The sequence below is a fragment of the Rhineura floridana genome, chromosome 13 (assembly GCF_030035675.1).
Source record: "Rhineura floridana isolate rRhiFlo1 chromosome 13, rRhiFlo1.hap2, whole genome shotgun sequence".
Taxonomy (NCBI): domain Eukaryota; kingdom Metazoa; phylum Chordata; class Lepidosauria; order Squamata; family Rhineuridae; genus Rhineura; species Rhineura floridana.
In genome coordinates, this window is record NC_084492.1 from 21,861,540 (window position 1) to 21,889,340 (window position 27,801).

Here is a 27,801-nt window from a genome sequence, read left to right on the forward strand (position 1 = left end):
CAGATGCTCAAGTACTCACTCCCAGGGCAGGTCTTCTCCAGTCCCCCAGTGCTGCAGCTGAGTAGAGTCACTGGTATCTTTCCTTCTAATGCCAGTGTGCCTAAGCGTTGAACTTAGGACAAGGAGATCCAGATGTAAATCACCCCTCAAGTATAAAGCTTGTGTTAGGGCTGGACCAATGGCAGAGTTCTGGAAAGAGTCAGGAACTGGAGCCAGGATGCACGGGCATTCTGAAGGCACAGCTGGAGAACAAGCCAGGAGTCAGGACCGCAGAGCAATCAGGATCAGAGGACAAACCAGAAAGTAGGACCAAGTCAGGAGCAAGGCCAGAAGTGCAAAATATGCTAGAATTGGTAGGTTTTGTTGCTGGAAATGGAAGTGCTTTAATCTCCTTGCTGTTCCTGCCCAGGAGGAGCCAGTGCCAGCCTGAATCGGTAGCGCCAGGCCATATCTGGAAGGTTTTCCAAAGAGACTTCAGTTACGTGGCTCACCACATGGGGCAGTGGTCCTCGGTTCTTGACACCTTGGGGCAGTTACTGATCTCCCTCTGAGGGGAGGGGGGAGGAATCATTATCACAACCACAAACTCTTTAGAGAAAGGGTAGGCTTAAAATGGCAATAATACGAGTACAGATGGTTACATGAGAAGACATACTGAGTGAATCGGAACGGAGGCACATCAAGTGGGCACTGTGGCCATTCCTGGGTTGCCCTCCTCTGAACCTGTCCCAGTTTGTCTCCATCCTTCTCAAAGTGTGGTCTCTAGAACTGGACTCAGTACTCAAGATGAGCCCTAACCAGTACCAAAACGAGTGGAACCAGTACTTCACGTGATTTGGAAACAATACTTCTGTTAGTGCAAACCGATGGCCTGCAGATCACTCATGATCTAATGCTAAGACTAGGACAAGAAACACCGGACTCCTTCTATATTGTTGTCATGCATTTATTGAATACACCTCTGTGAACTCATCTGCCCATCGTCCATCAGTGGAGGCCTGGCAGATTTGGAGACGTGCATAGATCTTGAAATTATTGCAGGGTCAGACATGTTGAATCATTTCCTCGCCAGATGGACATTACATTGAATTTGGTCTCAGACATGTATCTTGGAAACTTCAGTTTCTCTGGTTGTTTGTTGTTACATTTTGTTCATGTGTTTGATTGACTTGGTATCCGAATGTAATGTATGAGAAATCTTGTTGTGACATGAAAAACTGATACATGCAGAAAACAAAATAAAGTGTTTACAAAAAAAAAAAAAATCAATGGCCTGCAGGTAATCTTCCCCTTCCCCTATAAAATATGTTTTTCTCTCTTCTGTCAAGCCCCCTGCCCCAGAAAGACAAGAAGTCAACCTTCTCCAGCCTTTTGCTAAGCAGTGCATGAAGGGAGCCCCCAGCAAATCTGTTCCCCTTTACTTTTGCCATGTTGTATCTGGACAGGCCACTATCTCAGACATATCATCTGAGCAGAGACAGGAGCTAAGCACTTGACACAACTCTTGAGGGAGGAACTGGGTGCTAAAATAAGCTTTCCTGGCATGCCACAGAGCTGCTTTAGGACAGAGCTTGGAAAAGTTACTTTTTTGAACTACAACTCCCATCAGCCCAATCCAGTGGTTATGCTGGCTGGGGCTGATGGGAGTTGTAGTTCAAAAAAGTAACTTTTCCAAGCTCTGGTTTTTAAGGACTTCTAAATTACTGCTGGCCTCACTCTGCTAGTTTCCCTCACCCGTTGGGCAACGGGCCCTGTTCATCCAGCTTCCTGCTAGTGACTGCAGGGACCCTGCAGTAAACCTCAGCTGGTTTCCCATTTCTTTAGCTGTGGGTGCATACATGGCACTGGACTGTTGCCAAGTGCAGCACAAGCTGATACAAGAGCCAAGTGGCTTACGCAAGCTGGCTGGAGGAGTGACAGGCTCGATTCAGCACTGGGGCTGGGCTGGCAAAGGGCTTTGTCAGTTGGGCACAGGCTGGCAAGAGAGATGGCACTGCTGAATGCACGCAGTGTCTTGGTGACTGGGTCAAATCGGGGCATTGGCTTGGAGCTGGTCAGGCAGCTGGTGGAGAAAAGCAACCGGCCAGAAAGGATCTTTGCCACCTGCAGGGACCCAGATGGACCACGTGCCCAGGTGAGTCCCAAGGTGTACATTGGGGTGAGTATGGAAATGAGGATGATGCCCAGGAGCTTGTGCCCAGGTAGGGACGGAAGGATCTGTCCATTTTTTGTTCTCTCAGTTTCTTATTTTTGCAGTCTTAAATTCAGTTCTTTCATATTTTGCAGCAGTTAGGGTTTTTTTTTAAATGAAAATTGAACAGCATTTTGGTGCAAATTTATCGTAACATATTTTTATGTGCAGCTTTGACTAATGTACACATTTTGGTAAGCTATTTTCTTGAATATAATGCATTTTTCCATTTTCCTAAATATATTTTTTATGCACACTTACCCCTAATGTAATAGTTTAGTTATCCCCTTATGTGCTTTAACAGCCATATTCTTTGCAGAATTAGGGAGGAATAAATAGGAAAGAGGTCAATTTCTTCCACCCATTAATCTGAAGAGCATTTAAAGGGAGAAATTATTACTTTATCAGGTCCTGGAAACTACAATAACTTGGATCGAACAGTCTGAAATACATAACACAGGATGAATGTTACTAAATAATCACATTAACCTTGGTGAGGCTTTCTTCTGGGTCAACATGATAAAGATTGTAATGTATGTTCTCACGAAGTTTTATCGGAAGAGTTGGAGAAACCATTCTTACAGCTTGTCAGACAGGTAACAAATCTGTATTAGCTGTTGGTGAGAACATGTCCTCAAGAATAACACACTGTCATGAGCCCAGCAGAACGGGGGTCGATTGGCGAGACTGCGGAAGAAGAGGAGGAGGCCTTGGAATGGGATGCCAGTTCCAATGATGGGCTGACTGGCATGCAGGACTCTGAGAACTCTCTCACCATGGACAGTGATAGTTCCCCCCCCATGGCTCCAGCTACCCACAAGTAGCGTTTCCAGGCTCAAAGCCTGAGAATGATTCTGTATCTTTAAGAGAAGAGAAACCACTAGGTTTAAATATACAGAAGACCTCTTGGTTGCCAGGCCCAGACTCCAAGAGGTCTTCTTTATCTTTAAAAGTTGTGCAGGGGGAAGGGAGAATTCCACCTTGTGGTTTTTCCCATTACAATGTTGCAAGAACACCTGCACTTGGCTGAATTTTCTCTTCTCTTAAAGATACAGAATCATTCTCAGGCCCTGAACTTGGCAACCCTACCCACAAGGAGGCTTGACCCTGTCAGGCAGTTGCCACTCTGCCCGATGATCCTCCTCTTCCCTGCCACGTCAGCACAGCCCCCCTCCCTCCAATGGGGAGGGTCCCACTGATGTAGAGCAGCTGTCCTTGCATCTCACATGGAGGCATGCGCTGACAAGTTCAGTGCACCCCCACGGCCCCTCTGAGGAGGAGTGCTCGGGGCACACGCATTCCCGACAGTGACACTCAGTTCACACATGTAGGGTGCCCGCCCATCCTTACTTAAGCCGGGCGAAGGGGCATGTCTAGCTGCTGTGTCAACGTCTTACCGCAGTATAGTCATGTTTAGTCTGTCCTAGTAATGCTGCTGAATTCTGTATAACCTGTAAGCTGATTCATAAAGCTCTCTGAACGTAAAACTTCTATTAAACCTACTAAAGAAAAGCACAGTTCCTAATTTGTGGCTGACTTCAGAGTGTTCAGGCAGGACTCACATTGATTTTCATCTGGGTTACCGACTGTAAGGATAGGACAAGTGAATGTGTGGTTGGGAGTCTTGCAGAATCTTTCCCACAGATGTTTTCTTGTATTAAATATAGTTACATGACCTTGTACGCTCTGCTAGGACTGCCCACTTAGAACAGAGCTCTTCACAATATTTGGGTTCTTTCTTATGTACTTTTTGCAGGACCCTTTTGCAAATCCACACTAATACAACAAATACCTCCTATGCTGAAAATCAAAACCAGGAGTGACTTAATCTCCTGTCTTCCTTTCCTATCTCATTTCAAATAATCTCCACTTCAGGACTCGATGTTCAGTCCTAACTGTGGTCTGCGTATCTTTCAGGACTTGAAGAATTTGGCTGCAAAGCATCAGGGAGTGGAGATCATCCCACTGGGTATGTGTTGTCACCTCCCCTTCAAATTCCCTTTTCCCACATTGATACAAGCAAGACATTCAAGATCACTTCACAAGTCTGCTTTTCACAAGTCTGCTTTTCTCCAGATTAAATGTGTGTTGTTTCCCATTTGTGGGGCTCAGTTAGAATTTAAACAGTCAAATAGTCTTTGGATAATTTTTGGATTTGGTACAGTGTGTACATCCAGAACTTAAGCAGAGAGAGAGAAAACTTCTAGATGTACAGACTTGGACCCACTAATACTACATGGCCTCAACCTGGACGATATTACCTACATCATTTCGCTTCAGCAGATGAAGCCCTTCTGAACATTCAGTCCTCAAAACTCTATAGCTGCCACTTTGTCAACAGTGTTCAATCATTTTCATCAGAGCAGCTGATGAAGGCAGAAGCCAAAAAGTTTGCTGCATAAATAAAATCTCTATTTTGTTAATTACTGTAACATATATATTATGTAAGTGATTAACTGAATCCCCAAAGGGATCCAGCGCAAGCTCATGTGAAGTGCTTTTTCATGCTTATATGAACGAAGGGGGCAAGGAATCACCAGTGTTCAGTAGATTAGGTTAGACTTTAATTTATATGCTGTCTTCCCACAAAGGAAATTGTGTTTGGAGGTGGCTCACAGTATATGAGCTAAACGATCAGTAACAGTAGCCATACATTAACAATAACAAACAAGAATTCCAGTAACAATACATTTCTAACATAATATCAAGCATTCGATAATATCTTGATAATAACTTGATAACAACTCATAATAGCTTTTCATAAAAAGAAAAATCAAATCAAACTCTCTGCATAGATATTAAAAACCAGCTGTACAAAGCATCACTAGCAATCAGCCTGGCAGTAACAGGAGTTGTCAAAAACCCAACAGAACTGTTTTGGCAATCTGCCTTTCACCTTGGCTATTTCCAACTCCTCTTCCCCCTCCCCTTCCCATCCATCACCTGGGGTAATACTGTACACCACACCATCATTCTCGCATCTGGGTCATTCTTAAAGTAGTAACCGCTTAACCCTCACTTACCAGGACTAAGCAATATGGCACCTTCAGTTAGGGATGAGCAAGAAATTCAGTTCAGTTTGCATTTAAAGCCAAATTTATCCAATCTGCACTTTCTGAAGCAACATGAGAACTGAAACACAGCCAGCAACATCTTTCATTTTTTAAAAAAGTTTAAATATATATTTAAAAACAATTCCAACACAGGTGCAGACTAGGATAAGGTCTCTACTTAAAAGGCTTGTTGAAAAAGGAAGGTCGCTTCAATAGGCACTGAAAAGATAAGAGAGACGGCACCTGTCTATTATTTAAGGGGAGAGAATTCCAAAGGGTAGGTGCCACAACACTAAAGGTCCACTTCCTGTGTTGCATGGAATGGATCTCCAGATGAGATGTTTTCTGCAGGAGGCCCTCATCTGCAGAGCACAGTGACCAACTGGGTATATAAGGGGTAAGACGATCTTTCAAGTATGCTATTGTCCCCATTTTGGTTAATGACTGCCGAGATAATTTTCATTTTATACAGCACACTATTCCACATCTAGATACCTTGTGCAAAAACCACATCTCTGAACTTATAAGTAATTTGTAGGTGTTGCAATACTTTATGAAAATGTGTTTTCTTGATATTAAATCAAAGAGTCCCGGGTCTCTGGCAAGTGACAGCAGACTTTGTTTGCTTCCAACCCTTCACGCGGCTGCCAGGAAACTGAGCTTTTTGGGATTCTTGCCATTGGGAAACAGTGCATTGTATTTATTCTATGTTGGCCAGGATTCCAGTGGCTTCTGTTTTCTCACATGGGTCCAATTACACAGGATCCTTCCTCTGACTGGCCCTGGGACTGTAAGATACGTACCTTTTTGAATTTACTCCACTATAAAAGTTTATAGCAGCAGAGGCAACACTTCAGCATGCTTCTTGGGGATGCACCTTGTGAATAGGGAACAGGGGCCTCCTAGCAACTTTTGGCACCCTTAACAAGCATCACTGCTTAAAGTGGAATAATAGTGCTGTAAATCTATAGTGTGAATGTGGCCCTAGTCCCACACTTGGCCGTCATTTCAGAATTCTTAGAATTAAAACATTTCTGGCCACATTTAGCCTCCAGAGACCGTGTGTGTGTGTGTGAGTCTATCCACACAGCAGTTTTCTTCTGGTTCTGTTCCACTTTAACTGTGATAGCTTTGGGTTCTCTTCTTCCTGCAACTGGCCTGGCCTGAGGGCATTTAAATCCTTCTTGCCAGAAGCAGGTAGGCTAGATTTAATGTTCCCTACACAGGCTCCTGAGAGCTGGTGTGGTGTAGTGGTTAGAGTATTGGACTACGACCTGGGAGACCAGGGTTCAAATCCCCACACAGCCATGAAGCTCACTGAGTGACCTTGGGGCAGTCACTGCCTCTCCTCCTCAGAGGAAGGCAATGGTAAACCCCCTCTGAATACCGCCTACCATGAAAACCCTATTCATAGCATTGGCATAAGTTGGGATCGACTTGAAGGTAGCCCATTTCCATTTTTAATCATCAGGTTTCTTTTACTGTTTTCCTCCTTCCTCTAAAAACAAAATGACTGAAGTGTTCTAATAAAGATGGTGCTGCAATATTACAAACAGTAGGTTGGACTAGGGCCTTGTCTTGGTGGTGGGCTGGATGGAGGCCAACAAACTGACTCTGGATCCTGGCAAGACGGAGGCACAGTGGGTTGGTGGTAGAGATGGAAAGAGCTGTCAATTTCAGTTCTCTCAGTTTCTCATTTTTCCACTCTTAAATGTAGTTCTTTGCATTTCTAGAGCAATTTCCTTTTTTAGAAAATTCCTCATGAAAATTTGCCAGCGTTTTAGTGCACGTTTCTCCTAACGGACACATTTTTGTAGGCAGTTTTGACAAATGTACACATTCTGCAAGCCATTTCTTGCCATATAATGCATTTTGCATGTTATTTTACTCCTATATTCATTTTTATCTACACTTTCCCCTAACATAAGCATTTTTGTAAACAGTAGTTGGTTGAAGAACTGCATTGCAAAATTAAAATAAGTGTGAATTTTGAATAATGGCTGTGTTTCACTTCTCACATTGCTTTGGAAAGTGTGAATTTGAGGGATTTGGCTTGAAATGCAAACTGAATCAAATTTCTCGCCCATCACTAGTGGGCGGTTCCCAAGTCCAGATAATTGGTCAATTGCCTGCTTTGAATGGGGTCATACTTCCCCTGAAAAAAACAGTTTTGTAGTCTGGGGGTGCTCCAGGATCCACCTTTTGCTAGAAGTTCAGGTGACCTCAGTGGCTAGGAGTGCCTTTTATCAGCTTCTGATCTTTCTGGGCTAGGATAGCCTGACCACTGTTGTCCATGCACTGGTAACTCCCAGTTAGATTATTATAACACATTCCCTGTGGGGCTGTCCTTGAGGTCAGTCTGGAAGCTGCAAAATGGAAATGGACTGCCTTCAAGTTGACTCCGACTTATGGCGACGCTATGAATAGGGTTTTCATGGTAAGTGGTATTCAGAGGTGGTTTACCATTGCCTTCCTCTGAGGTTGAGAGGCAGTGACTGGTCCAAGGTCACCCAGTGAGCTTCATGGCTGTGTGGGGATTCGAATTCTGGTCTCCCAGGTTGCAGTCCAACACCTTAACCACTACACCACACTGGCTCTGCAATTGGTGCAAAATGCGGTGGCATAACTGCCCACATATTGCCAAGATGTTGCCCTGCTATTGAAAGAATGGCACTAACTACCAGTTTGCTACCGGGCTAAGTTCAAGGTGCTGGTGTTGGTGTGTAAACTCCTATATAACTTGGGACCAAGATACCTGAAAAATGGTCTCACCATTTTTATACCCATTTAATCATTAAATTCTGCAGGTGAGAGTTTCCTACAGATACCATCTTATCAGGAGCTCCATTCCGCACAATATAGGAATCAGGCCTTTAGTGTTGTGACACCTACTTTTTGGAATTCCGTCCAATATTTGACAGGCACCATCCATGCTGCCTTTCTGGTGTCTACTAAAGACCTTCCTCTCCCAACAAACCTTTTAAGTAGAAATCTTTCCTAGTTTGCATCTGTATTGGAATGGTTTTTAATGTAAGCTCTTTTTGTTTTGTTTTATCACTTCTTGTTTGCCACCCTGTGCCCAATTTTGGAGGAAGACCGGGATATAAAATTAAACAATAATAATAAATTGTTGTTGTTGTTGTTGTTGCTTTTATTATGTCACTAGAAAGACTTTTGAATTTGCTGACCAGCTTATTCTTGATTCTGAATGTTAGTGAACAGCGGGAGACAGAAGTCCAGTAATAATAATAATAACAACAAACTGACCAGAAATAAAAAAATGCTCTGCAAATTAGTAAGCTGGTATTAAGAGCATGTTGTGCAATGCACATTCTTTCCCCTTTCCAGAGATCATTGCCCAAATGAGCAGGGTTAAACACCATTTAAAAATGTTGTAGACTCATTTTTGGCTTTTACTAATTTAAAGACAACTAGGAGGTTAATAGGTAAGGAGTCACCATTAAGGATGCTTTTAACTTTGGGAAATAAAAATATTCCCTCTTTGATGGAAAAGAAAAGTTATTTAGTTTTTAAATGGGTATGTTGAAGATGAAGAAGTAAGTTCTTCTCTTTAAAAAAGGGAAGGCAGAGTGTAATGGTATTTTGTCCAGATCTCAAACTCCTACTGATAATCATGGTGATGGGATGAACTTCTGACGATTCCTAGTGGTGAAAGAGCAGCAACTCAGAACGAATTGATTTCATGCACACATTTCCTTAAAGTTCTGTATGGCCGTCAGCTCTGGAGAATTTGACGTTTGGGTGCTCAGGACTGGATAGAACCAACAGAAGAGGAATGAATATCTTCCTTTGCTGTTCTTTCAGATAGGAAACAACAGGAAATTAAAAGTAAGTTAATTAACTTACAAAATAGGTTTTGTCTTATCGGGAGGTAAGATCAAGATAAAACACCCAGTGTAGATTATGCCCTGAAAGCTCATCCAAAAGATACTTCACCTAAATGTGTAAGTCATTAAGGAAAAGAGCAAAGGGCAAATTTAAGTGTATTAAACCTATGTTAGCACCTTGGACAGATCCCTGAAAGTTCAGACTAAAACCCGAAGCAGATTCCACTGCCCCACTGACATGGAGCCACTAGGGACCACTGTTTCAGAACTACTAGTTTTCTACTGGGTTTTCTGCTAATTCAGTTCACACTGTTTACCCTAAAAGTTGAGGTTGCCCAGTGGTAGTTTATTTTGTTTAATATCTTTGCATTCAGATATGGTTCTTAAATATTTTCCAACATGGGATTCTTATATTTAATATCCATTTCCCCCCAGTTTGTGACAATTTGGTAATTGAATCCCAGTCGGTGGAACTGGAACAATATTCAGTACAAATTGTATCCCAATTTTTCCTTCTAAATAATCTTTTGAAGGTTCTTTCTTCTAAATGAACCAGAAAAAGGCTCATAAGATGTTGATTTGTGACAAGAAGTCAAGAAAATGGGATTTATTAAAATCTTCTTTTTGCTGCTGTAGATACTTCTAAGCCATCTAGTGTCAAGTCTGCTGCAGCCAGAGTCACTGAAGAGCTGAAGAAAGCTGGGCTGAATCTTCTGATAAATAATGCTGGGATTCTAAAGAAAAGTACTTTGGAATCTGAGATACCGGAAGACATGTCCAAGGTGTACACAACCAATGTGATTGGTCCCATGATGGTGAGCCAGGTAAGGCTATCTTGTTCCTTCGTCCCAGACACTTCTCGCCATATTGCAGAACCCCTATTGTTTGGGAAGTAGGTGGCCCAATGTCATTGCTTCCTGGGTACTGTACTGAGTGCCTTTTTCATGGAGAAAAGATATGGAACCAAACTTTTAACAGCTCCATGAGAGACCAAATTTAACAGCGCAATCTTTGTGGTTATGGAGGGAAGGTTATACCTGGAGTTGTAGCTGCCATCTGCATAAGCTACAAGAGAACTCTGACATGCCACTGGCAAATAATTGCTGCATTCATGTTTGTCCCCACACGTTGAACTTTGCATTGGTGAAAGAATGCTCCGTACTCCCCACAGAGTGTGCATCCTTATTTAATTCTTTCCTCTCCTTCTCCAGGCATTCCTGCCCTTGCTGAGGAAGGCATCCCAGGAAAGTCCTCAGAAAGGGATGAGCTGCAGCAAAGCTGCCATTGTCAACGTATCCAGTGAAGGTGGATCCATCACAAATATCTTAATGTGGCATGTGGCACAGGAGGTCTCTTACCGGTGCAGCAAGGTACGGACACACCAGTGCTGCAAAGGGTAAAGAGCTGGCTGTTTAATAGCATTTACATATAAAGCTCAGTTTTCAGTTTATTTCATCTGAGGATTCTGATAAGGCTCTCAGAAACTGCATCCCACAACATGCCTCTCTGACCCTTGCCCATCTTGGTAAGTAAAATTTGGCACTAGGAGAGAAGTCAACGCAGTGCAGTGTTCTTCAACCTTGGGTCCCCAGATGTTGTAAGACTACAATATACAATACAATACAATAAAAAAATAATACAACTCCCATCATCTCTGAGCGTTGGCTAAGTTGGTTACGGGTAATGGGAGTTGTAGTGCAACAACATTTGGGGACCCAAGGTGAAGGACACTGGTTTAATGGTCAATGCAGCATTATCTGAGGGGCATGTTTTTTCTACCTTGAAGGAGGTGCTGATCAGGTAAATGACCTTAATAACTATGGGTCAATCTCTATTTGCCTTTTTTGATCAAGCTTCTCAAGAAGGTAGTAGTTGCACAATCTCACAGACTTTTGGATAAACCTAATTATTTGGATCCGTTTTAGGCCCATTTTGGACATGGAACTACTTTGGTTGCCCTCGTTTGAATCTGTGATTTTTGTTAATAGCAACCATGACATCCTTCTAGACCCTTTTGGAGGGGGGTAGGGCTGGAAGGCCCCACTTTGTGTATGTTCTATCTTTCTATGGCATATAGGAGAAGTTGCCTCTTACAAAGGAAGAATGATTTGCTTTGCTACAACATGCAACCCACAAAATATAAAATTTGTACATGGCTTTCATGTAATGTCACACAAGGGGGGTTGACAAGGTTCTTTGAAAAGTCCATCTCACAGTGTATTCTTGATTCTTGCCCATTTTGGCTAGTAAAAGCCAGTCATAGCAGAGTGTTTAGAGGTCATTGCATCGTTATCCAGAGTATTAAGATTAGCTGTCAATGTTCCTTCCACCTTGAAGAAAGCATTGGTCAGACCCTTCCTGGGGGAAAAAATGTTGACCGCAGTAACCTTATTAATTTTCGCCTGGTCTCCAATCTGTTGGTTTTGGGGCAGCAAGATGCTTGAGAGGATAGTTGCCAAACAACTAGATGAACCTGATCATCTGGTTCTATTGCAGTTTTGTTTCAAGCCCCAGATGGGGACATGAAATGCCCATACTTATGATGCCAAGCCCCATGCTTCCAATGACTCCACCCAGTGGCTTTATATAAATGTTAAATAACATTGAGGGCAAGATGGAACCCTGTGGGACCCCACAATTCAATTGCCACGCTAGCTACTGGGCAGCAGTTGTTTAAAACCTCAGGATCAGTTTCAAGCATTCAGCAAAACTAGTAGCTCAGCTCTTGTAACAACAATATTCAGTTCTTCCATTTTTACTCCATAAGGAAGGGAAATGATAACCGACCTCAGCCTCCATTCCTGACCAGAGCTACTCCCAGTGCCACTTGTGCTCAGGTTCACCCAGCACTAGTGGTGAGGGAGAAATGCAGTTCAGTTTGCATTTAAAGCTGACTTTATCTAATTTGCACTTTGCAAAACAATAAACACAGCCATCCTTTGAAATTCACACTTATCCAGATTTTGCAATGCAGTTCTCCAACCAAGCAATGTTGACAAAATTGCTTATATTAGGGGGAAATGTGCATAAGAATGGATAAATTGGTGAAGATAACATGCAGAGATGCATTATATTAGGAGAAATTGCTTGCAAAAATGTGTACATTAGTCAAAACTGCATACAAAAGTGTATTTATTAGGAGAAATTTACACTAACATGCTGAAGAATTTTCATGAGGATTTTAAAAAAATCTGCGGCATAAATGTGGAGAAATGAATTTAAGACTAGAGAAATGAGAAACGGAGAGAACCAAAAGGTTGCATTTTGTACTCATTTTTTTGGATGGAGAACTGCCTCACAAAAAGTGCAAAGTTTAGAGGATTGCTCCTTTACATACTGAATATCAGTTCAGGAAGTGTTCACATTAAAGTACAACCTTGATGAATTCCTCCCCCCATCCCTTGTGGCATCAGTCTCCTCCCTTCTTTTGTTATGTCTTCCTCCTAGGCTGCTCTAAATATGCTCACCAAGTGCCAGTCCCTGGGATTTGCCAAAGATGAGATCCTGTGCATTGCATTGCATCCTGGGTGGGTGCAGACAGACATGGGAAATATAGTGGTAAGTGATTTGCTGTGGCAGAATTTGAACTCCATACATAAAATTATTTAAATAATTTGGTTTACACTGGTCAGGATGCATAATAATTAACACATTATTATGTTAATTAACTTTTCAAAATTTCAAAAATTTAAAATACCCTTTCTAGAAATAATTTTGAAAAGATAACAAAAGCCATTGATCTGATGGTCCAATCTAGCAAGGAAATACAGTCTCACATGCTAGCTATAATCCAACAGGATATTAGGTGGGATTAAACCAAAATCTCTACTCTCTGCTGTATTCTTTCTGGATCCCCAACTCTTGCAAAAAGATGCTCAAGATAAGCTTAAAAAGCAGTATATGAAGGTCATGATGACCATTCTCTGTTATTTGTTCCCAGAGGTACATTGTCTGGACAATGTTAGAGTTTTTGGAATATATGCATTGCAGATGAGTGCAGAAATACTGTAATTGGTCTGTCAAGACTAATAGTTGAAAGAATAAAGAAAGGTAAGGTTTATTACTACAAAGAGTAAAGTTACACATGCTGAAGCAGCCATGTAGCTTTCACCCAGGAACCATTACTAAGTAACTGAGTACAAACACAGGAAAAGGGAGGAAAGGGAAGAGCAAAGGGTGCAAAAAACAATACACATTTTAGAGGACGAATCAGCAGAGGGAAGAATAGATTGCCTTTCTGACTATTGCCCCCAGTGGTTTAGGTTGCTTGTAACATTTTGTTGATTGATTGATTAAATTTATATCCCCCCCTTCCTCTCAGGACCCCCTGGTGACAAACTAAACACCAAAAGCACTCTAAAACATCTTAAAAACAGACTTTAAAATATATTAAAACAAAACATCTTTAAAAACGTATTAAAACAAAACATCTTTTTAAAAAAGCTTTAAAAACATTTAAAAAAACAATTCCAACACATATGTAGACTGGGATAAGGTCTTTACTTAATATATTTGTTGAAAGAGGAAGATATTCAGTAGGCATGGAAAAGATAACAGAGATGGTGCCTGTTTAATATTTAAGGGGAGGGAATTCCAAGGGGCAGGTGCCACAACACTAAAGGTCTACTTCCTATGTTGTGTGGAACGGACCTCCTGATATGATGGTATCTGCAGGAGAATCTCACCTGCAGAACACAGTGATCGACTGAGTATATAACGGGTAAGATGGTCTTTCATGTATCCTGGTTGCAAGCTGTATAGGGTTTTGTACACCAAAACCAACATCTTGAATCTGGCCCGGTTGCTAATGGGCAGCCAGTGCAATTCTTTCAGCACTGGGGTGACATGTTGATGATACCCTGCCCCAGTGAGCAGTTGCACCGCCGCATTTTGCACCAGCTGCAGCTTCTGGACCAACCTCAAGGGCAACCCCACATAGAGCACATTACAGTAATCTAGCCTGGAGGTTACCAGTGCAAGGACAACAGTGGTCAGGCTATCCCAGTCCAGAAATGGCCACTGCTGTCTTACCAGCCAAGCTGGTAAAAGGCCCTCCTAGCCACTGAGGTCACCTAGGCCTCTAGTGACTAGGATGGATCCAGGAGCACCCTGAGGCTACGAACCTGCACTTTCAGAGGTAGTACGACCCCATCCAAAGCAGGCACTGACCAATTATCCAAAGCACCTCTGTCTTACTAGGATTCAGACTCAATTTATTGGCTCTCATCCAGCCCACCACTGAGTCCAGGCAACAGTCCAAGGCTTGCACGAGCTCTCCTGATTCAGATGTTACAGAGAAATAGAGCTGAGTATCATCAACATACTGCTGACACCTTGCTCCAGATCTCCCGATGACTGCTCCCAAGGGCTTCATGTAGATGTTAAACATGCGCTGGTGCTTTACTCCCAACAGACTCGGATGTTCTTTTGTTCACTGTTGTGGCTGATAGCTGTTGATAGAGGTGAAAGTCAAAGGGTGTCTCAGGACTATCACTACTTGGCAGGAAGGTTTCAAGTGCATATTGGAACGTTTAGGTTTGAGCAATTGAAGTGAATTAAAGCGTTCTTGCGTCAGTCACCTATTCCTTTCTTTCTAGGGACAGGCCCCACTGGCACTGGATGTGAGTGTGCGAGAGATCCTGAACACCCTTTTCCGTCTCTCAGAGAAAGACAGTGGTACCTTTGTGAACTGGGAAGGGAAGGCCCTTCCTTGGTGAGCCCATGATATTTTTGCCATCTGAGCTGGAGCAGCAAAAGGTGCCCCCTCTCAGGGTGCACAATCCCTGAGGCTGGTCTAGTGATCTTGGCACCAGAGGCAAAAAAGCCCATATGTGCCTCTCTCTCTCTCTCTCTCTTTTTCTGGCAGGAAAAATGCAATAATCATAAATCACACAATTGCAGAAGACAACTACTTTGATACATCCAGGGTTGGGCCAAGGCCTTTTTTGCTGCATGGGAAGGACCCCCATTCTGATAGTTTAGATAGTGAAAAATGCGGGGGGAAATAATTTCTTTCATGTCTAGCTCTGACACACCTGAGGGCAACAGACTAGCTTAGGGGGTGCAGGCAGGGAAGTTTAGGGGACCAGGGCAAATGGCAAGAGGGCTGCCATCACCACCCCACCTCAAGAGTCTGCCACCGTAGGTGACTGCCTCACTCTTTCTAGTGGTGGGGCCGGCCTAGAATGTATCTCGTTAACTTTGCTCAGCAGCCTTTTATTTTTTATTGGAGGTATTGTGATGCTGTCTTTTAGGGGCAGGCCTTCACAAAGCACAAGACATGCTAGAAACACAGAAAATAAAAGCAAAACATATAATAAAAATCAGAATGACGGCCTGACAACGGTGGGAGTCAGAAGGAACAAAACAGCAACAAACACAGCAATCATAATTACATTTCTATCCCATCTTTTCTCCAAGGAGCTCAAGGTGGTGTGCAAACAAAGCTAGTGATTGGCCCAAAGTCAACCAGTGAGCTTCATGGCTGAGCAGGGAATTGAACCTTGGTCTCCCAGGTCCCAGTCCAGCACTCTAACCACCACACCAGCCTTTCCTAACATTTGGGTTCCCAGATGTTGCTCGACTACAACTCTCATCAGCCCTAGCCAGCATGACCAATGGTCAGGAATTATTGGAACTGTAGTCCAGCAACATCTGGGGATCCCAAAGCTGGGAAATGCTGCAGTACACCACACTGGCTCTCATCTAACTAACTAAATAATAGTCAGCCCAGTATAATATCATTAAACAGATAAATTCATTCTGTACCAGAACTATTGGCAGAAGCAGAATATCAAGAACACAATACCTTCCTTATTAAAAACCAATTATTTTGGCAAGCATAATTAAAAAAAAATAATCAGCACAGCAGCAACTTTCTCGGCTGTCCAGTCTAAATTTTGTGGCACTGCTCAGATTGAGTCATGAATATGAAACTGTCTCTTCTAAACTCACCGTTTTGCCCCCCAAAAGGGTCCATTCCCCGCTCCATATGTGATTTCAGCAATGTCTTTAGCCACTGAGTAATTCATTCTGGCCTTCAGAGTTTGTGTAAGCAAATAACTTTTTTAATCCTTTTGCTTTTAAACTTTGTGTTCTAATGAAAACAATAATAATAAAAAGGGAGAAATATTACATTTCTTGTGAATGATGGTAAGGAAAATAAAACTATGACTAATGAAAAAGCTGAACTTTGGTTGGATCATTGTGTCCATTCTCTTTTTTGGTTTAAAACAGAATACACATGCTTGTTAGTCATATACATGAACAAGAGATCACAATTCTCCAGGTGCTGGCCATTTTGTAGCCAAAGTGACACCTTCCATGCACAAGAGGGAAGATCAGAAGGCTTGAAAAAAAATATTTAGGTGGAAAAAACCTTCAGGGGAGAAATCCCAACAAACAGCACAATGAGAACTGAGCATGCTCAGTGGCCATGAAATGTTGACTTCTGGGGGTGAGAGGGGGGAACGGAATGAAGTATCCTGTTTCCCTTCTGCTGCAGTTCAGCTTCTGACAAAAATTACAAGATTATCCTCATTATCTACTGTGGCAGAATTTTAAGTAATGAATTACATCATCACTGCGTTATTCCACACCGTTCATTTCAATGCAAAGGAAGCTAAATGCAAATGGGGAAAAATCAGCTGCATATCATGTGTGGATTGACATCAACAAGAACAGTGAATACAGGTTGTATTTGCAGGATTGATTTCCCTTCCAGACATGGGACAAATAAGCAAACACTGGCAATTTGTGCTCTCATTTCTGTTTCCATCAGAATTCTCCAACCTCCCTAAATGTACCATATATTTTAAAGCATCTTGGGTGCTCATTGCAAAATGTGGTGGTTAAAGTGCACATCAGGAACCTTTCATGACAGCCTGTGTGCTCTAAAAAGGTAGCTGGAACATAACAGGCGGAGCTGGAAACTCCTGCTCTGTCCAAAGGTCATCCAGAAAGCCAGTACAAATCAATGGCTTGCCACCAGTAGTGCCTCTCTCTCCCTAAAATACCCCTTTCTGTCTTCTACCAACCCTTCTTCTAGCAACTTCTCCTGCCTCTTGCTAAGCAGTGCATGAAGGGAGCCCCCAACACGTTTCCCTTTATTTTTGTCTTCTTGTGTCTGGACCATTTTCAGCCTCTCAGGCTCAAGATCTGAGCAGACACAGGTACCAAGCACTTCTTGCAACCCTTGGGGAAGGAAGCTGGGTGCTAGAATGAGCTATGCTTGGGTGCCACAGAGCTTTCTTAGTCAGGCGTCGGCAGATGAGAGCTTCTGATCCAGTCTGCCAATTTCTCTCACCCATTTTTCCAGCTTTCTCCTAGTGATTGCAGAGACTCTGCAATAAACCCCAGCTTCGCTTCCTTTTTGTTTGCTATTGGCCCTTACATGGCACCGAATTGTCAATATATGCTAATACAAGAGCCAGGCTTGTGTCAGCTGACACAAGAGCCAGGCTACCTTCAGCACTAGGGTTGGGCAGGCAAAGGACTTTGTCAGTTGGGCAGGGAGGAGAGATGGCAGCGCTGAATGCACACAGCGTCTTGGTGACTGGGTCAAATAGGGGCATTGGTCTGGAGCTGGTCAGGCAGCTGGTGGAGAAAAGCAACCGGCCAGAATGGATCTTTGCCACCTGCCGGGATCCAGATGGACCACATGCCCAGGTGAGCCCCAAGGTGTACATTGGGATGAGCAGAGCTTGGAAAAGTTACTTTTTTTAAACTACAACTCCCATCAGCCCCAGCCAGCATGGCCACTGGGTTGGGCTGATGGGAGTTGTAGTTCAAAAAAGGAACTTTTCCGCTATGGAAATGAGTGTCATGCCAAAGAGCTTGTGTCCAGGCAGGGATGGAATGATCTGCCCATTTCAGTTCCCTCCGTTTCTCATTTTTGCAATCTTTAATCCAGTTCTCCCACATTTTGCAGAAAGTTGTGATCCAGCATTTTAGTGTGATTTTCTCCCAATATGCATATTTTACATGCAGTTTTGACTAACGTACAAATTTTTGCAATTAATTTCCCTAATATAATGCATTTGTATGTTATTTTCAGTAATATATTCATTTTTATGTACGCGTTCCCCTAACGTGCATTTTGGTAAACTTTGTTTAGTTGGAGAAATGCGTCGCAAAATCTGTAGAAGTGTGCATTCCAAAGGAAGGCTGTGTTTCAATTCACATATTGTTTCGGTCAATTTGATCGATTTGGCTTTAAATGCAAACTGAATGGAATTTCTTCCTCATCCCCAGTCCAGGGCAAGCCTTGCTACGGTTCCCATTCCCAGGGCAAGATTGGTGTCTGTCTGCTTATACACAGTTCAGACACCTGTTTATGTTCCTTGATAGCCATTTTCTTTGCAGCCTTAGGGAGGAATGAGTAGGAAAGAGGTTAATTTATTCCACCCATTAATCTGAAGAGCATTGAAACAGAGAAGTGATTACCTTCTTGGGTCCTAGAAACTACAAGAATAACTTGGATCAAATAATATGAAATACATAACACGGGACCAATATCACCAAATAGTCAATCACATTAACCTCAATGAGGATATCTTCTGGGTCAACAAGCTTAGTATTGCAATGTACGTTCTTGTTATATCACATTGGAAGAGTGGGAGGAAAAGCTCTTATAGCTTATCAAAAGGGTAACTAATCTGTCTTAAATGATTGTGAAAACTTATCCTAAAGTACATAGACTGATTTTCAGCTGGGTTACTGATTCTAAGGATAGGACTAGTGAATGGATAGGTGGAAGTCTTGCAGGATATTCCTTACAGATGTTTTCCTGTATGACATATAGTTGCATAACCTTGACACTCTCCTAGGATTCCCTATTCAGAGCAGGGCTCTTCACAAAATTGATGTTCCTGTTGAGATACTTTCTACAGAATGCTTTTGCAGATCCATGCCAATGCAATAAATACCCCCTATGCTAAAAACTGAAACCAGGAGGGACTTAATCTTCTCCCATTTCCCCTTCCTATCCCATTTCAAATAATCCCCTCCTCCAGGACTTGATGTTCAATCCTAGGTCTGTGTATCTTTCAGGACTTGAAGAATTTGGCTGCCAAGCATCAGGGAGTGGAGATCATCACACTGGGTATGTGTGCCCCCCTCTCTCTAAATTCTCTCTTCCCACATGGATAGGGACAAGAGCAGAGAATCAAAGCCATTTCACAAATTTCCTTTCTTTTCAAATTAATGTTTGTTTCCCATTTATGGGTGCATAGTTAGAATTTCAGAACTCACAACATACATGAAATATATTTTAAAGTACTTTTAGTGTTTCTGTTTGCCATCCTGGGCTTCTTCTGGAAGGAAGGGCAGGATATAAATTTAATAATAAAGACATAAAATGGTTGGATCCTGCTATTAAAGCAAGAAAACGAATGTTGGGCACTACCAGAGTGTTGCTATTTTGGGGTGCAATTCAATCACATACCAGCCAATTCAAGTTGCTTAGTTAGAGCTGATTTAGAGCTCTTCCGCAACAAACCTGCCTCTCCAAAAGATCAGACTTTTTGCAATAACAAAAGTGATGGGAAAATGCAGAGGAAATTGTGGAATAATGCTTTGATACAACACCATCTAGCCTCCCTGCAAACTAATCAGGCTCAATGCTCATTAAATAGCCAACATTGTCTCATCTCCCTGCAAACAAAATCAGGATGAATGTTCAATAAATAGCTTGCCTGGAGGTGCCCAGTCTTCCAGGCGCATTCATAAAAAGTATCTGCTCCATTATTTGGTATACATATTTTCCATGAATCAGTATGCATTATAAGCAAATAATAATAAGCTCTGTATTCACTCCTTCTAATAGCAACTTCAGGACATGAATGTTGACAGCTATCTAGCAAAACAGGGCCTCCAAGAAATAGGAGGGTGGTAGTGGAAGGAGTGTTCCAAGGTTCACTAGGAAGGTGTCTTGGCTCCCAACCAGAGAAGCAGACTCAGGACTCGGTGACTGGGTTTTTCTGCATAAATCTTCATTCCAGAAATTAGAACAGGGATCTAGTATCTCATGCTAGGCCTAAAACTGGATTCAAACAGGAGTAGGCTTGGTGGGCATTGGAAGCAACAGCAGATGAGTTGTTGCAATAGCAAATACAAACAATGCTGCTTCTATATATACAGAAAAGGGGTGGGCATTTGACACTATGAATTAATTCAGGTTCCTTCCAGCATGAGATACAAGGCAAGGGCTATGACATAAGCACTACAAAACTGGTCCTTCCTTCTAAATGTTATTCTAATAAATAGTACATATATATTCTAAATATATTATAATATATTCTATATATTACAAGAACAAAAAGGCTTATAAGATGTTGACTTGTGACAAGAAGAAAGAGGCTTACAAGAAAAATAGGATTTATTAAGATCTTCTCTTTGCTGCTGTAGACACTTGTGATCCATCCAGCATCCAGGCTGCTGCTGCCAGAGTCACCGAGCGGCTGAAAGGAGCTGGATTGAATCTTTTGATAAACAATGCTGGGATTTTAAAGCTAAACCCTTTAGAGTCAGAGAACCCAGAAGACATGTCTGAGGTGTACAGAACCAATGTGATTGGCCCCATGATGATGAGCCAGGTAAGGCTATCCTATTGTTCCTTCTTCACAGACACGCCTCGCTATGTTGCAGAACTCCTAATGTTTAGAAATTAGGTTGCCGTTGCTTCCTGGTGATGGGGTGATAGCTAGGTGTTTCCTTTTCACAGAGACAAGATGTAGAACAGAACGTTTAACAGCCTCATGAGAATGGAAGCAAAATGTAGCAGTGCCGCCTTCAGAGTTATGGAGATCATGGGCAAAGTTTGCACCTGTTGAAGGAGTTGTGGCTGCCATCTGGATGAGCTACCTGAGAAATCTGGCATGCCACTGGCAAGTAACTGCCGGGCTCATGTCTGTCCGCACACTGCAGACTTTGCCCAGTCCTCTCCACACAGTGTGCAGTGATATGTATTTGTTCCCCTCTCTTTCTCTAGGCATTCCTGCCCTTGCTGAGGAAAGCATCTCAGCAATGTCCCCAGAAAGGGATGAGCTGCAGCAAAGCTGCCATTGTCAATGTAAGCAGTTTGGGTGGCTCCATCACTGATGCCTTCTTGTGGAATAAGGCTGAAGGTATCTGTTACCGTTGCAGCAAGGTATGGACACAGCAGCGCTGCTAAGGGTGAAGGGGTGGCTATTAAATATCAAGTAAATACCAAGTTTGAAGTTGAATTTTCAGTGAACTTCACCTGAGGGGAGTGACAACATTTTCATCAAACTATGCCTTGCTGACACTTGCCCACCTTGGTAAGTAAGATGTGATCATAGGAAAGTGGTCAGTTGAGTGCAGTGTTCTTCATCCTTTGGTCCCCAGATGTTTTTGGAACAAAACTCCCATTAGCCCTGGCCATTGGCTAAGCTGGCTGGGGATGATGGGAGTTGTAGTCCAACAACTTTTGGTGACCCAATTTGAAGAACACTGATTTAGTGGTCATCACTCATCATTATCTGAGGGCCATGTTCCTTTTGCCCTGAAGGAGGCGCTGACCAGGAAAATATATATTTATATATTAGTATATATTTACACATCTAATGACCTTAATATCTATGGACTGGTCTCCATCTGCCTTTTTTGGACAAACTTTTCAAGAAGATAGTGGATGGACAACCCCAGAGATTCTTGGATGACCCTGATTATCTTGGGGTCATTTCAGGCCCATTTTTGGACAAGAACTGCTTTGGTTGCCCTGGCTATCTCTGCTGGGTGACTGACAGAGCCAAGTGTGACCCTCTTGAATCTTTTGGATCTTCCTGTGGTTTTGATAATATTAAGCATGGTATCATTTTGAACCATTTCTATTTTGAGGGATAGATCTTGAGGGCTTCACTTGGTAGTCTTTGTGTGGCATATGGGAAATTTTTATTTTCCTACAACATGCATCCCACAAAATATGAAGTTTGGACACGACTTTCATTTAACTTCACAGAAGGGTGTCAACAAAAGTCTTAGAAAAGTCCTCTTTGCAATATGTTGTCGTAATTATTGCCTATTTTGGTTAATAAAATCTAGCCATAGCAAAGTTATCAGTTTTGAAGTCAATTTATCATGATCCACAGGGTCAGCATTCCTTCCACCTTAAAGAAGGCATTGGTCAGGTCTTTCCTGGGGAGAAAAACATCTGGTGACCTTATCAATTATAGTGTGGTCTCCAATTTGTGTACAATATGCACATTTTTGCAATCAATTTCCTCTAACATAATGCATTTTATACATTATTTTCACTAATATAAGCACTGACACGTGCACTTTCCCTAATATATACTTTATTGTACTCATGTTTTGATTGAGAAAATCTTCTGCAAAATTTAGAAGTGCAAATTTCAAAGGACTGCAGCATTTCAGTTTAAAACTGGTTTGGGAAGTGCAAATCAGATGGATTTGCAGGGTTTGGGAAGTGCAAATCAGATTGGTAACAGGGACCAGACGGTCCGAACATATAAAACCGATTCTGGCCAGCTTGCACTGGCTACCTTTATGTTTCCGAGCTCGATTCAAGGTGCTGGTTTTGACTTATAAAGCCTTACACGGCTTGGGACCACAATACCTGATGGAACGCCTCTCCCGATACGAACCCACCCATACACTACGTTCAAGATCAAAGGCCCTCCTCCGGGTGCCTACTCCAAGGGAAGCTTGGAGAATGGCAACAAGGGAGAGGGCCTTCTCAGTGGTGGCCCCCAAATTAGGGAATGATGTTTTTGACAAGGTGTGCCTGGCGCCAACACTGTTATCTTTTCGGTGCCAGGTCAAGACTTTCCTCTTCTCCCAGGCATTTTAGCATGTGTTTTATATTGTTTTAAATTTTTAAATTGTGTTTTAAATTGTTTTTTAAAAGATGTATTTTAAATTGTATTTGTTTTTAGTTACTGTAAACCGCCCAGAGAGCTTTGGCTATGGGGCGGTATACAAGTATAATAAATAAATAAATACATTCATTAAGATAAAAACTAAACTAATTTCTCCTCCAACCCTAGTTGCATCAGTCACCTCCCTCCTTCTGGTATGTCTTTCTCCTAGGCTGCTCTAAATATGCTCACACGGTGCCAGTCCCTGGGATTTGCCAAAGATGAGATCCTGTGCATTGCATTGCATCCTGGGTGGGTGCAGACAGACATGGGAAAACAAACAGTAAGTGATTTGTTGTGGCAGAATCTGAATTCTGTACAAAAGGCAACAAAATTATAAACCTCCTTTGGCCTGCACTGAAGTAATGGTCAGGATGGATAATGACTTTTTGGTGTTTCTATTTAAAAAAAAAAGCATGCTGAAATAATAATAAATGTAGAGTGTTGGCAGGCGGGGTTGTGACAGGAGCATGCCATTCAAACAAAAAAACAATTCTGTGATTGAAAATTAACTTAGAAATCTTAGCGAAATGAATGGGATCATTCCTTCTCACCTGTTTAGGGAGCCTAAGTAGGGAACATTAAATCTAGCCTACTTGCTTCTGGCAAGAACGATTTAAATGCCCTCAGGCCAGGCCAGTTGCCAGAAGGCCATTGTAGGGAGGGAACCCAAAGCTATCGCGGTTAAAGTGGAACAGAACCAGAAGAAAACTGCTGTGTGGATAGACTCTTTCCTCCACTTTGTCTCTGGGGGCAAAATGTTGCCAGAAATATTTTGATTCTGAGAATTCTGAAATGACGGCCAAGTGTGGGACTAGGGCCACATTCACACTATAGATTTACAGCACTATTATTCCACTTTAAGCAGTCATGTTTGTTAAGGGTGCCAAAAGTTGCTAGGAGGCCCCTGTTCCCTTCACAGTTAACAGAGTTCCGCGGGAAGAGAGATTGACTGTTAAACCACTCTGGGAATTGTAGCAATGAAGAATCTGCCTACAAGGAAGATATGGGAAGTAACAGTAGCTGATACGAGAAGCAACACTATGCTATTCAGTCTTCTCACATTCCTGTTCTTCAGCATGTATTTAAAATATGGACACATCTTCTGAACTCTCTTCTATGCTTCAGTTTCTTTCATTAGGTCCTCCTGGAGCAACAACAGATCTAGATAGGGGAAGGGAGCTACGGAAATAAGACAACAGGTGAACTTTAGCCGAGGGATTTCCTCTCCCTCCCCCCAAGCAACTCAATCCTCCCTTTTGTAAAAAATCACAAGAGTGCCTGACCACTTCAACATGCTACAGGCTCCCTCCATCAGCCCCCCCCTTCTCACACTCACAGGGCTGAGAGAAAGAAGGGGGACACCTACCACTGGCAATAAATCCCACAAGCCCTTCTTACTGCATGTCTACAGAAGAAATGCAAATGATCCACACATCATTAATTTATTAAATAAATGCCCTCACAATCTCCTTCCATAGTTTCCCTAGCGGGGGGGGGGCAGGCAGGCAGGCAGGCAGGCAAGAAACCACGCCCCACTCCCCATGAGTGAGTTGATGAGGAAGACTCATTAAGTGCTTTTTCTTTTCTTTTGTGAGAATGGCGTTCCCGCCTCGTGCGGGGGCGTGTTTGCTGCCACCCCATTGTCGAGAAGGCTCAGGAAGTTTCCCGAAGGTTTCAAAGTAGTCAGGTGGGGAATTTGACCAATTGAGTGAGGGGCTGAGCAGCTGTAAATAGTCTGCTCCTCCCTAAAAACTTGCTTTTTTTGCCTTGCGGCACCCACCTTCCCTCCCTTGTCAGTATGGGCTCTGCTAGTCGCCAAATGGGGCTGAGTATGATTTTTTTCTTGGAGATCCTGATTTCAGAATCTCTTTGGTTTTGCCTACTCCATACTGCTTGGTTCGATTCGATTGGCTTGCCTGGAAGGGTTGTGGTGATCCCGGTTGGCTGGCATGGAATTCGGGCAGGTGAGGTAATTGGGGTTAAATATTGAGGCGGCTGAGGCATTCTGGTAAAGGGCACTCCCTAGGGAACCATCAGGGCGTAATGTCTGGTGTGGATCTGGGGAGTGTCCATGTGGGACCAGCTTGCGCATCATGATGAACGCCGGTACGGCAGGGCCAGGATGCGGAGGTTGCAACCACATACCTGACTCCAATAGCAAGGAGGGATAAGTTTTCCCACATCCTTGACTGGGAGTTACAGTCTGATGTGACTGACTTGCCTTCTGGGGGGTCTATTCCCTCACAGATAGGTTGAGCCTCACCTGCCCGAAATATTTGTTATATAATTAATTGGCTGATTTGAATCTGGTTGATTATGTGTTATATTTTAATAAATATAACATTACTCCATATATATGTCACAAGTCTTCTTTGGTGTGGTGGCAAGGGGTTCCGCGATGTTTCCTTCTGGCTTTGGGCTGAAACAAAAGCACACATCTTCCCCCCTCTTTTTTTGCTGCTGGGTTGAAAATTGGAATACTTGTTAACAAACCACAAAGAGAGTTTAGCTATGCTGCTGTCATCTTCCCCTCCCCCTCTCACATACCCCTACCTCCTAGGGCAATTGCAACGAGAACATGGGGCAAGGGGAAGAACTTTGTATAGTAGATTAACCTCCTTCCTTGCTTGCTATCTGTCATCTTTGGTGTCCTTTCCATGCTTGCCTTTGTCTTCCGCAGGCATTCCTAGGAGCCAGTCAGCATGAAAAAGGAGATGCGTGGTCTTCTTTCAGTGGCTGACTCACCCAAATTGGCTCCAGTAAGCATGAAAGGACAAGGAAGCATGTTATTAGCAAGCCAAGTGTTCTCAGTGGCTTGTGGCTAATATGCTCCTCTTTCATACCGATTAGCTCATAGGAGATATAGGGCTCCAGTTGCCAAAAAAGTAAAGGGACTTTGATCTGGTGCACCCTGGCACAAATACACCACTGCTAACGACTCTCAGCACCCTTCACAAACTACCCTTCTCAGGATTCTTTGAGGGACACCATGACTGTATAAAGTGGAATAATAGTGGAATAAAGGTATGGTGCGAATGTGGCCCTAGTCATAAGAACATAAGAGCCCAAGTAAATCAGGTCAAAGGTCCATTGAGTCCAACATCCTGTTTTCGATAGTGGCCTGACAGATGCTTCCAAGAAGCCTGCAAGGAAGCCATGAAGGGTAATAGTTCTCCACTGCTGTTTTCCCGTCAGCAACTGGTATTCAGAGTATATTGCATCTGAAGCAGGACATTCTATATAGCCATCATGACTAACAGCCATAAACCAGACTTTTCTCCCATGAATTTCTCTCCCTTGGAAAAAAAATCCCCGCTAATGGATAATAAAAATTGGAACAATACTAGCTGAGCTCTAGGAGCCTTTGCTGACAGCCAAGCTTTGTGGAAAGCTTGTGGAAAACAGGCCCAGCACCAGATTGCTACAGGCCACTGGGCACCAGACTGCACACCCACTTAAGTATGCCTGGTCACACTAACTCTTACATCACTGCATCAGTGTGCATGCCGGCCATCACCCAAGATGGCAGGCATGCACGTACAGTGCACTGATACAACAATGCAAGAGGTGGTGCAACTGGACACATTTAAGCATGCTCCAGCTGTGTTTGTTGTGGGGTGATGTCGCTTGGGAGAGTGAACCTCCCTCTCTGTGATCCGCACCATTGTCTGGTCATGGCCCACAACCTGATGCTGGATGGGATTGCGAAGCAGGAGTTCCACCCTCCCAGCCCCAGGCAAAGGGACCCTCAGCCAGTGCCCAACCTGGCCAAAGGCTGGTGCTGGGCCTGGTGAAAAGTATATAATATTGTATTAGACCCCTTCCCTCATCCACATTCATACAGAGCAGTTATCAAGAATGCTTCTTTGTTTGCCTTTGATGGATGGGGCATGAATACTGTCTGGTGTACCTTCCGTTGATGCTACCCATGTTTTTGTCACTCTTTTTTTGTACCATGCAGTCTTTGTGTCACTGTCACCTGTACTTCCTTTCCAGGGACAACCCGTCTTGACAGTGGACGGGAGTGTGCAGGACATCTTGAAAACCCTTCCCCGTCTCTCTGAGAAAGATAATAGTGCCTTTGTGGACTGGGAGGGCAAAGTCCTTCCTTGGTGAGCCCAAGACATTTCTGCTGCCTGAGATGGAGCAGCAAAAGGTGTCCCCTCTCAGGGTGCACAGTCTCCGAGACTGGTCAAGTGAGGCTGAAGATGGTGCCTCTCTCCTTCCATGGCGATGCAAATGCAACAAAAATAAATGACATAACTAACAATCTGCTGCCCTTTCATTACATCCCAGATGAGCTGCCTGAGGGTCCCTCTGCCTAGTAAGAGAGCTGGCCCTGTCGGTGAGACACCTAGCAGTCTGCTCATCTGCAGAACAGGAGGAGCTCCTCTCCACAGGAAATGCCAACATTTGAAAAGCCATATCTTTGTCTTCAGTCAATGCACCATTTTCTGCTAAAAAATCTTGAGGGTCCCTCTTCCCTTCATCTGCCCTGTGTTCTGAGGTTCCATTCATTTGCTTATGCAAGTGTATACATTTATAATGGGCAGCAGTGCCCTCCAGGTGGTGATGCCACTCACTGGGACAGGGTGAGATGGCAAGGTTGAGCGAGCCTTAGACTGGTGGTGGTAGCAGCCTTGCAGGTGCCCCTGCAGGTCTTCTGTCACCAACCTGAAGCTCCCCTGACCTCGCTGCCACCTCACTGCATTCCATCTGCATCCTGGTAAGTGCAGCGCCACCATTGCGGGCACAGCACCATTTTTGTTCTACCCTATGCACCACTGCTGGTCAGCAGAGATGGGGGG

At 43.2% G+C, this 27,801-nt stretch overlaps 2 protein-coding genes across 3 annotated transcripts; both read left to right on the forward strand.

Moving 5' to 3' along the window:
• The first annotated feature begins 1,947 nt into the window (after positions 1–1,947).
• LOC133368989 (C-signal-like) lies at positions 1,948–16,255 on the forward strand. Its single transcript, XM_061593749.1, has 6 exons — positions 1,948–2,134; positions 4,109–4,160; positions 9,729–9,916; positions 10,304–10,462; positions 12,540–12,650; positions 14,690–16,255. Exons 1-6 carry the CDS (start codon positions 1,988–1,990, stop codon positions 14,807–14,809), a joined length of 777 nt encoding a protein of 258 aa, XP_061449733.1. The 5' UTR covers positions 1,948–1,987; the 3' UTR covers positions 14,810–16,255.
• A 1,325-nt stretch (positions 16,256–17,580) lies between these two features.
• On the forward strand, positions 17,581–27,263 carry LOC133368959 (C-signal-like). 2 transcript variants are annotated; one of them, XM_061593674.1, is made up of 6 exons: positions 17,581–17,759; positions 19,143–19,194; positions 20,499–20,686; positions 21,082–21,240; positions 23,163–23,273; positions 26,990–27,263. In XM_061593674.1, the coding sequence occupies exons 1-6, from the start codon at positions 17,613–17,615 to the stop codon at positions 27,107–27,109; spliced, it is 777 nt and encodes a 258-aa protein (XP_061449658.1). In that variant the 5' UTR covers positions 17,581–17,612; the 3' UTR covers positions 27,110–27,263. The 2 variants fall into 2 exon arrangements, with proteins under 2 accessions (XP_061449658.1, XP_061449659.1); XM_061593675.1 differs by lacking the exon at positions 19,143–19,194 and having other exon boundaries at positions 17,618–17,759.
• The last annotated feature ends 538 nt before the right edge of the window (positions 27,264–27,801 follow it).

Coding starts and splice junctions, on each gene's coding strand:
- LOC133368959 (XM_061593674.1), top strand. CDS start 17,613: ATGGCAGCGCTGAATGCACACAGCGTCTTGGTGACTGGGTCAAATAGG. Junction 19,195..20,498: donor AGTGGAGATCATCACACTGG/GTATGTGTGCCC, acceptor TTGCTGCTGTAG/ACACTTGTGATCCATCCAGC. Junction 23,274..26,989: donor CAGACATGGGAAAACAAACA/GTAAGTGATTTG, acceptor CTTCCTTTCCAG/GGACAACCCGTCTTGACAGT.
- LOC133368989 (XM_061593749.1), top strand. CDS start 1,988: ATGGCACTGCTGAATGCACGCAGTGTCTTGGTGACTGGGTCAAATCGG. Junction 2,135..4,108: donor CAGATGGACCACGTGCCCAG/GTGAGTCCCAAG, acceptor CGTATCTTTCAG/GACTTGAAGAATTTGGCTGC. Junction 10,463..12,539: donor TCTCTTACCGGTGCAGCAAG/GTACGGACACAC, acceptor TCTTCCTCCTAG/GCTGCTCTAAATATGCTCAC.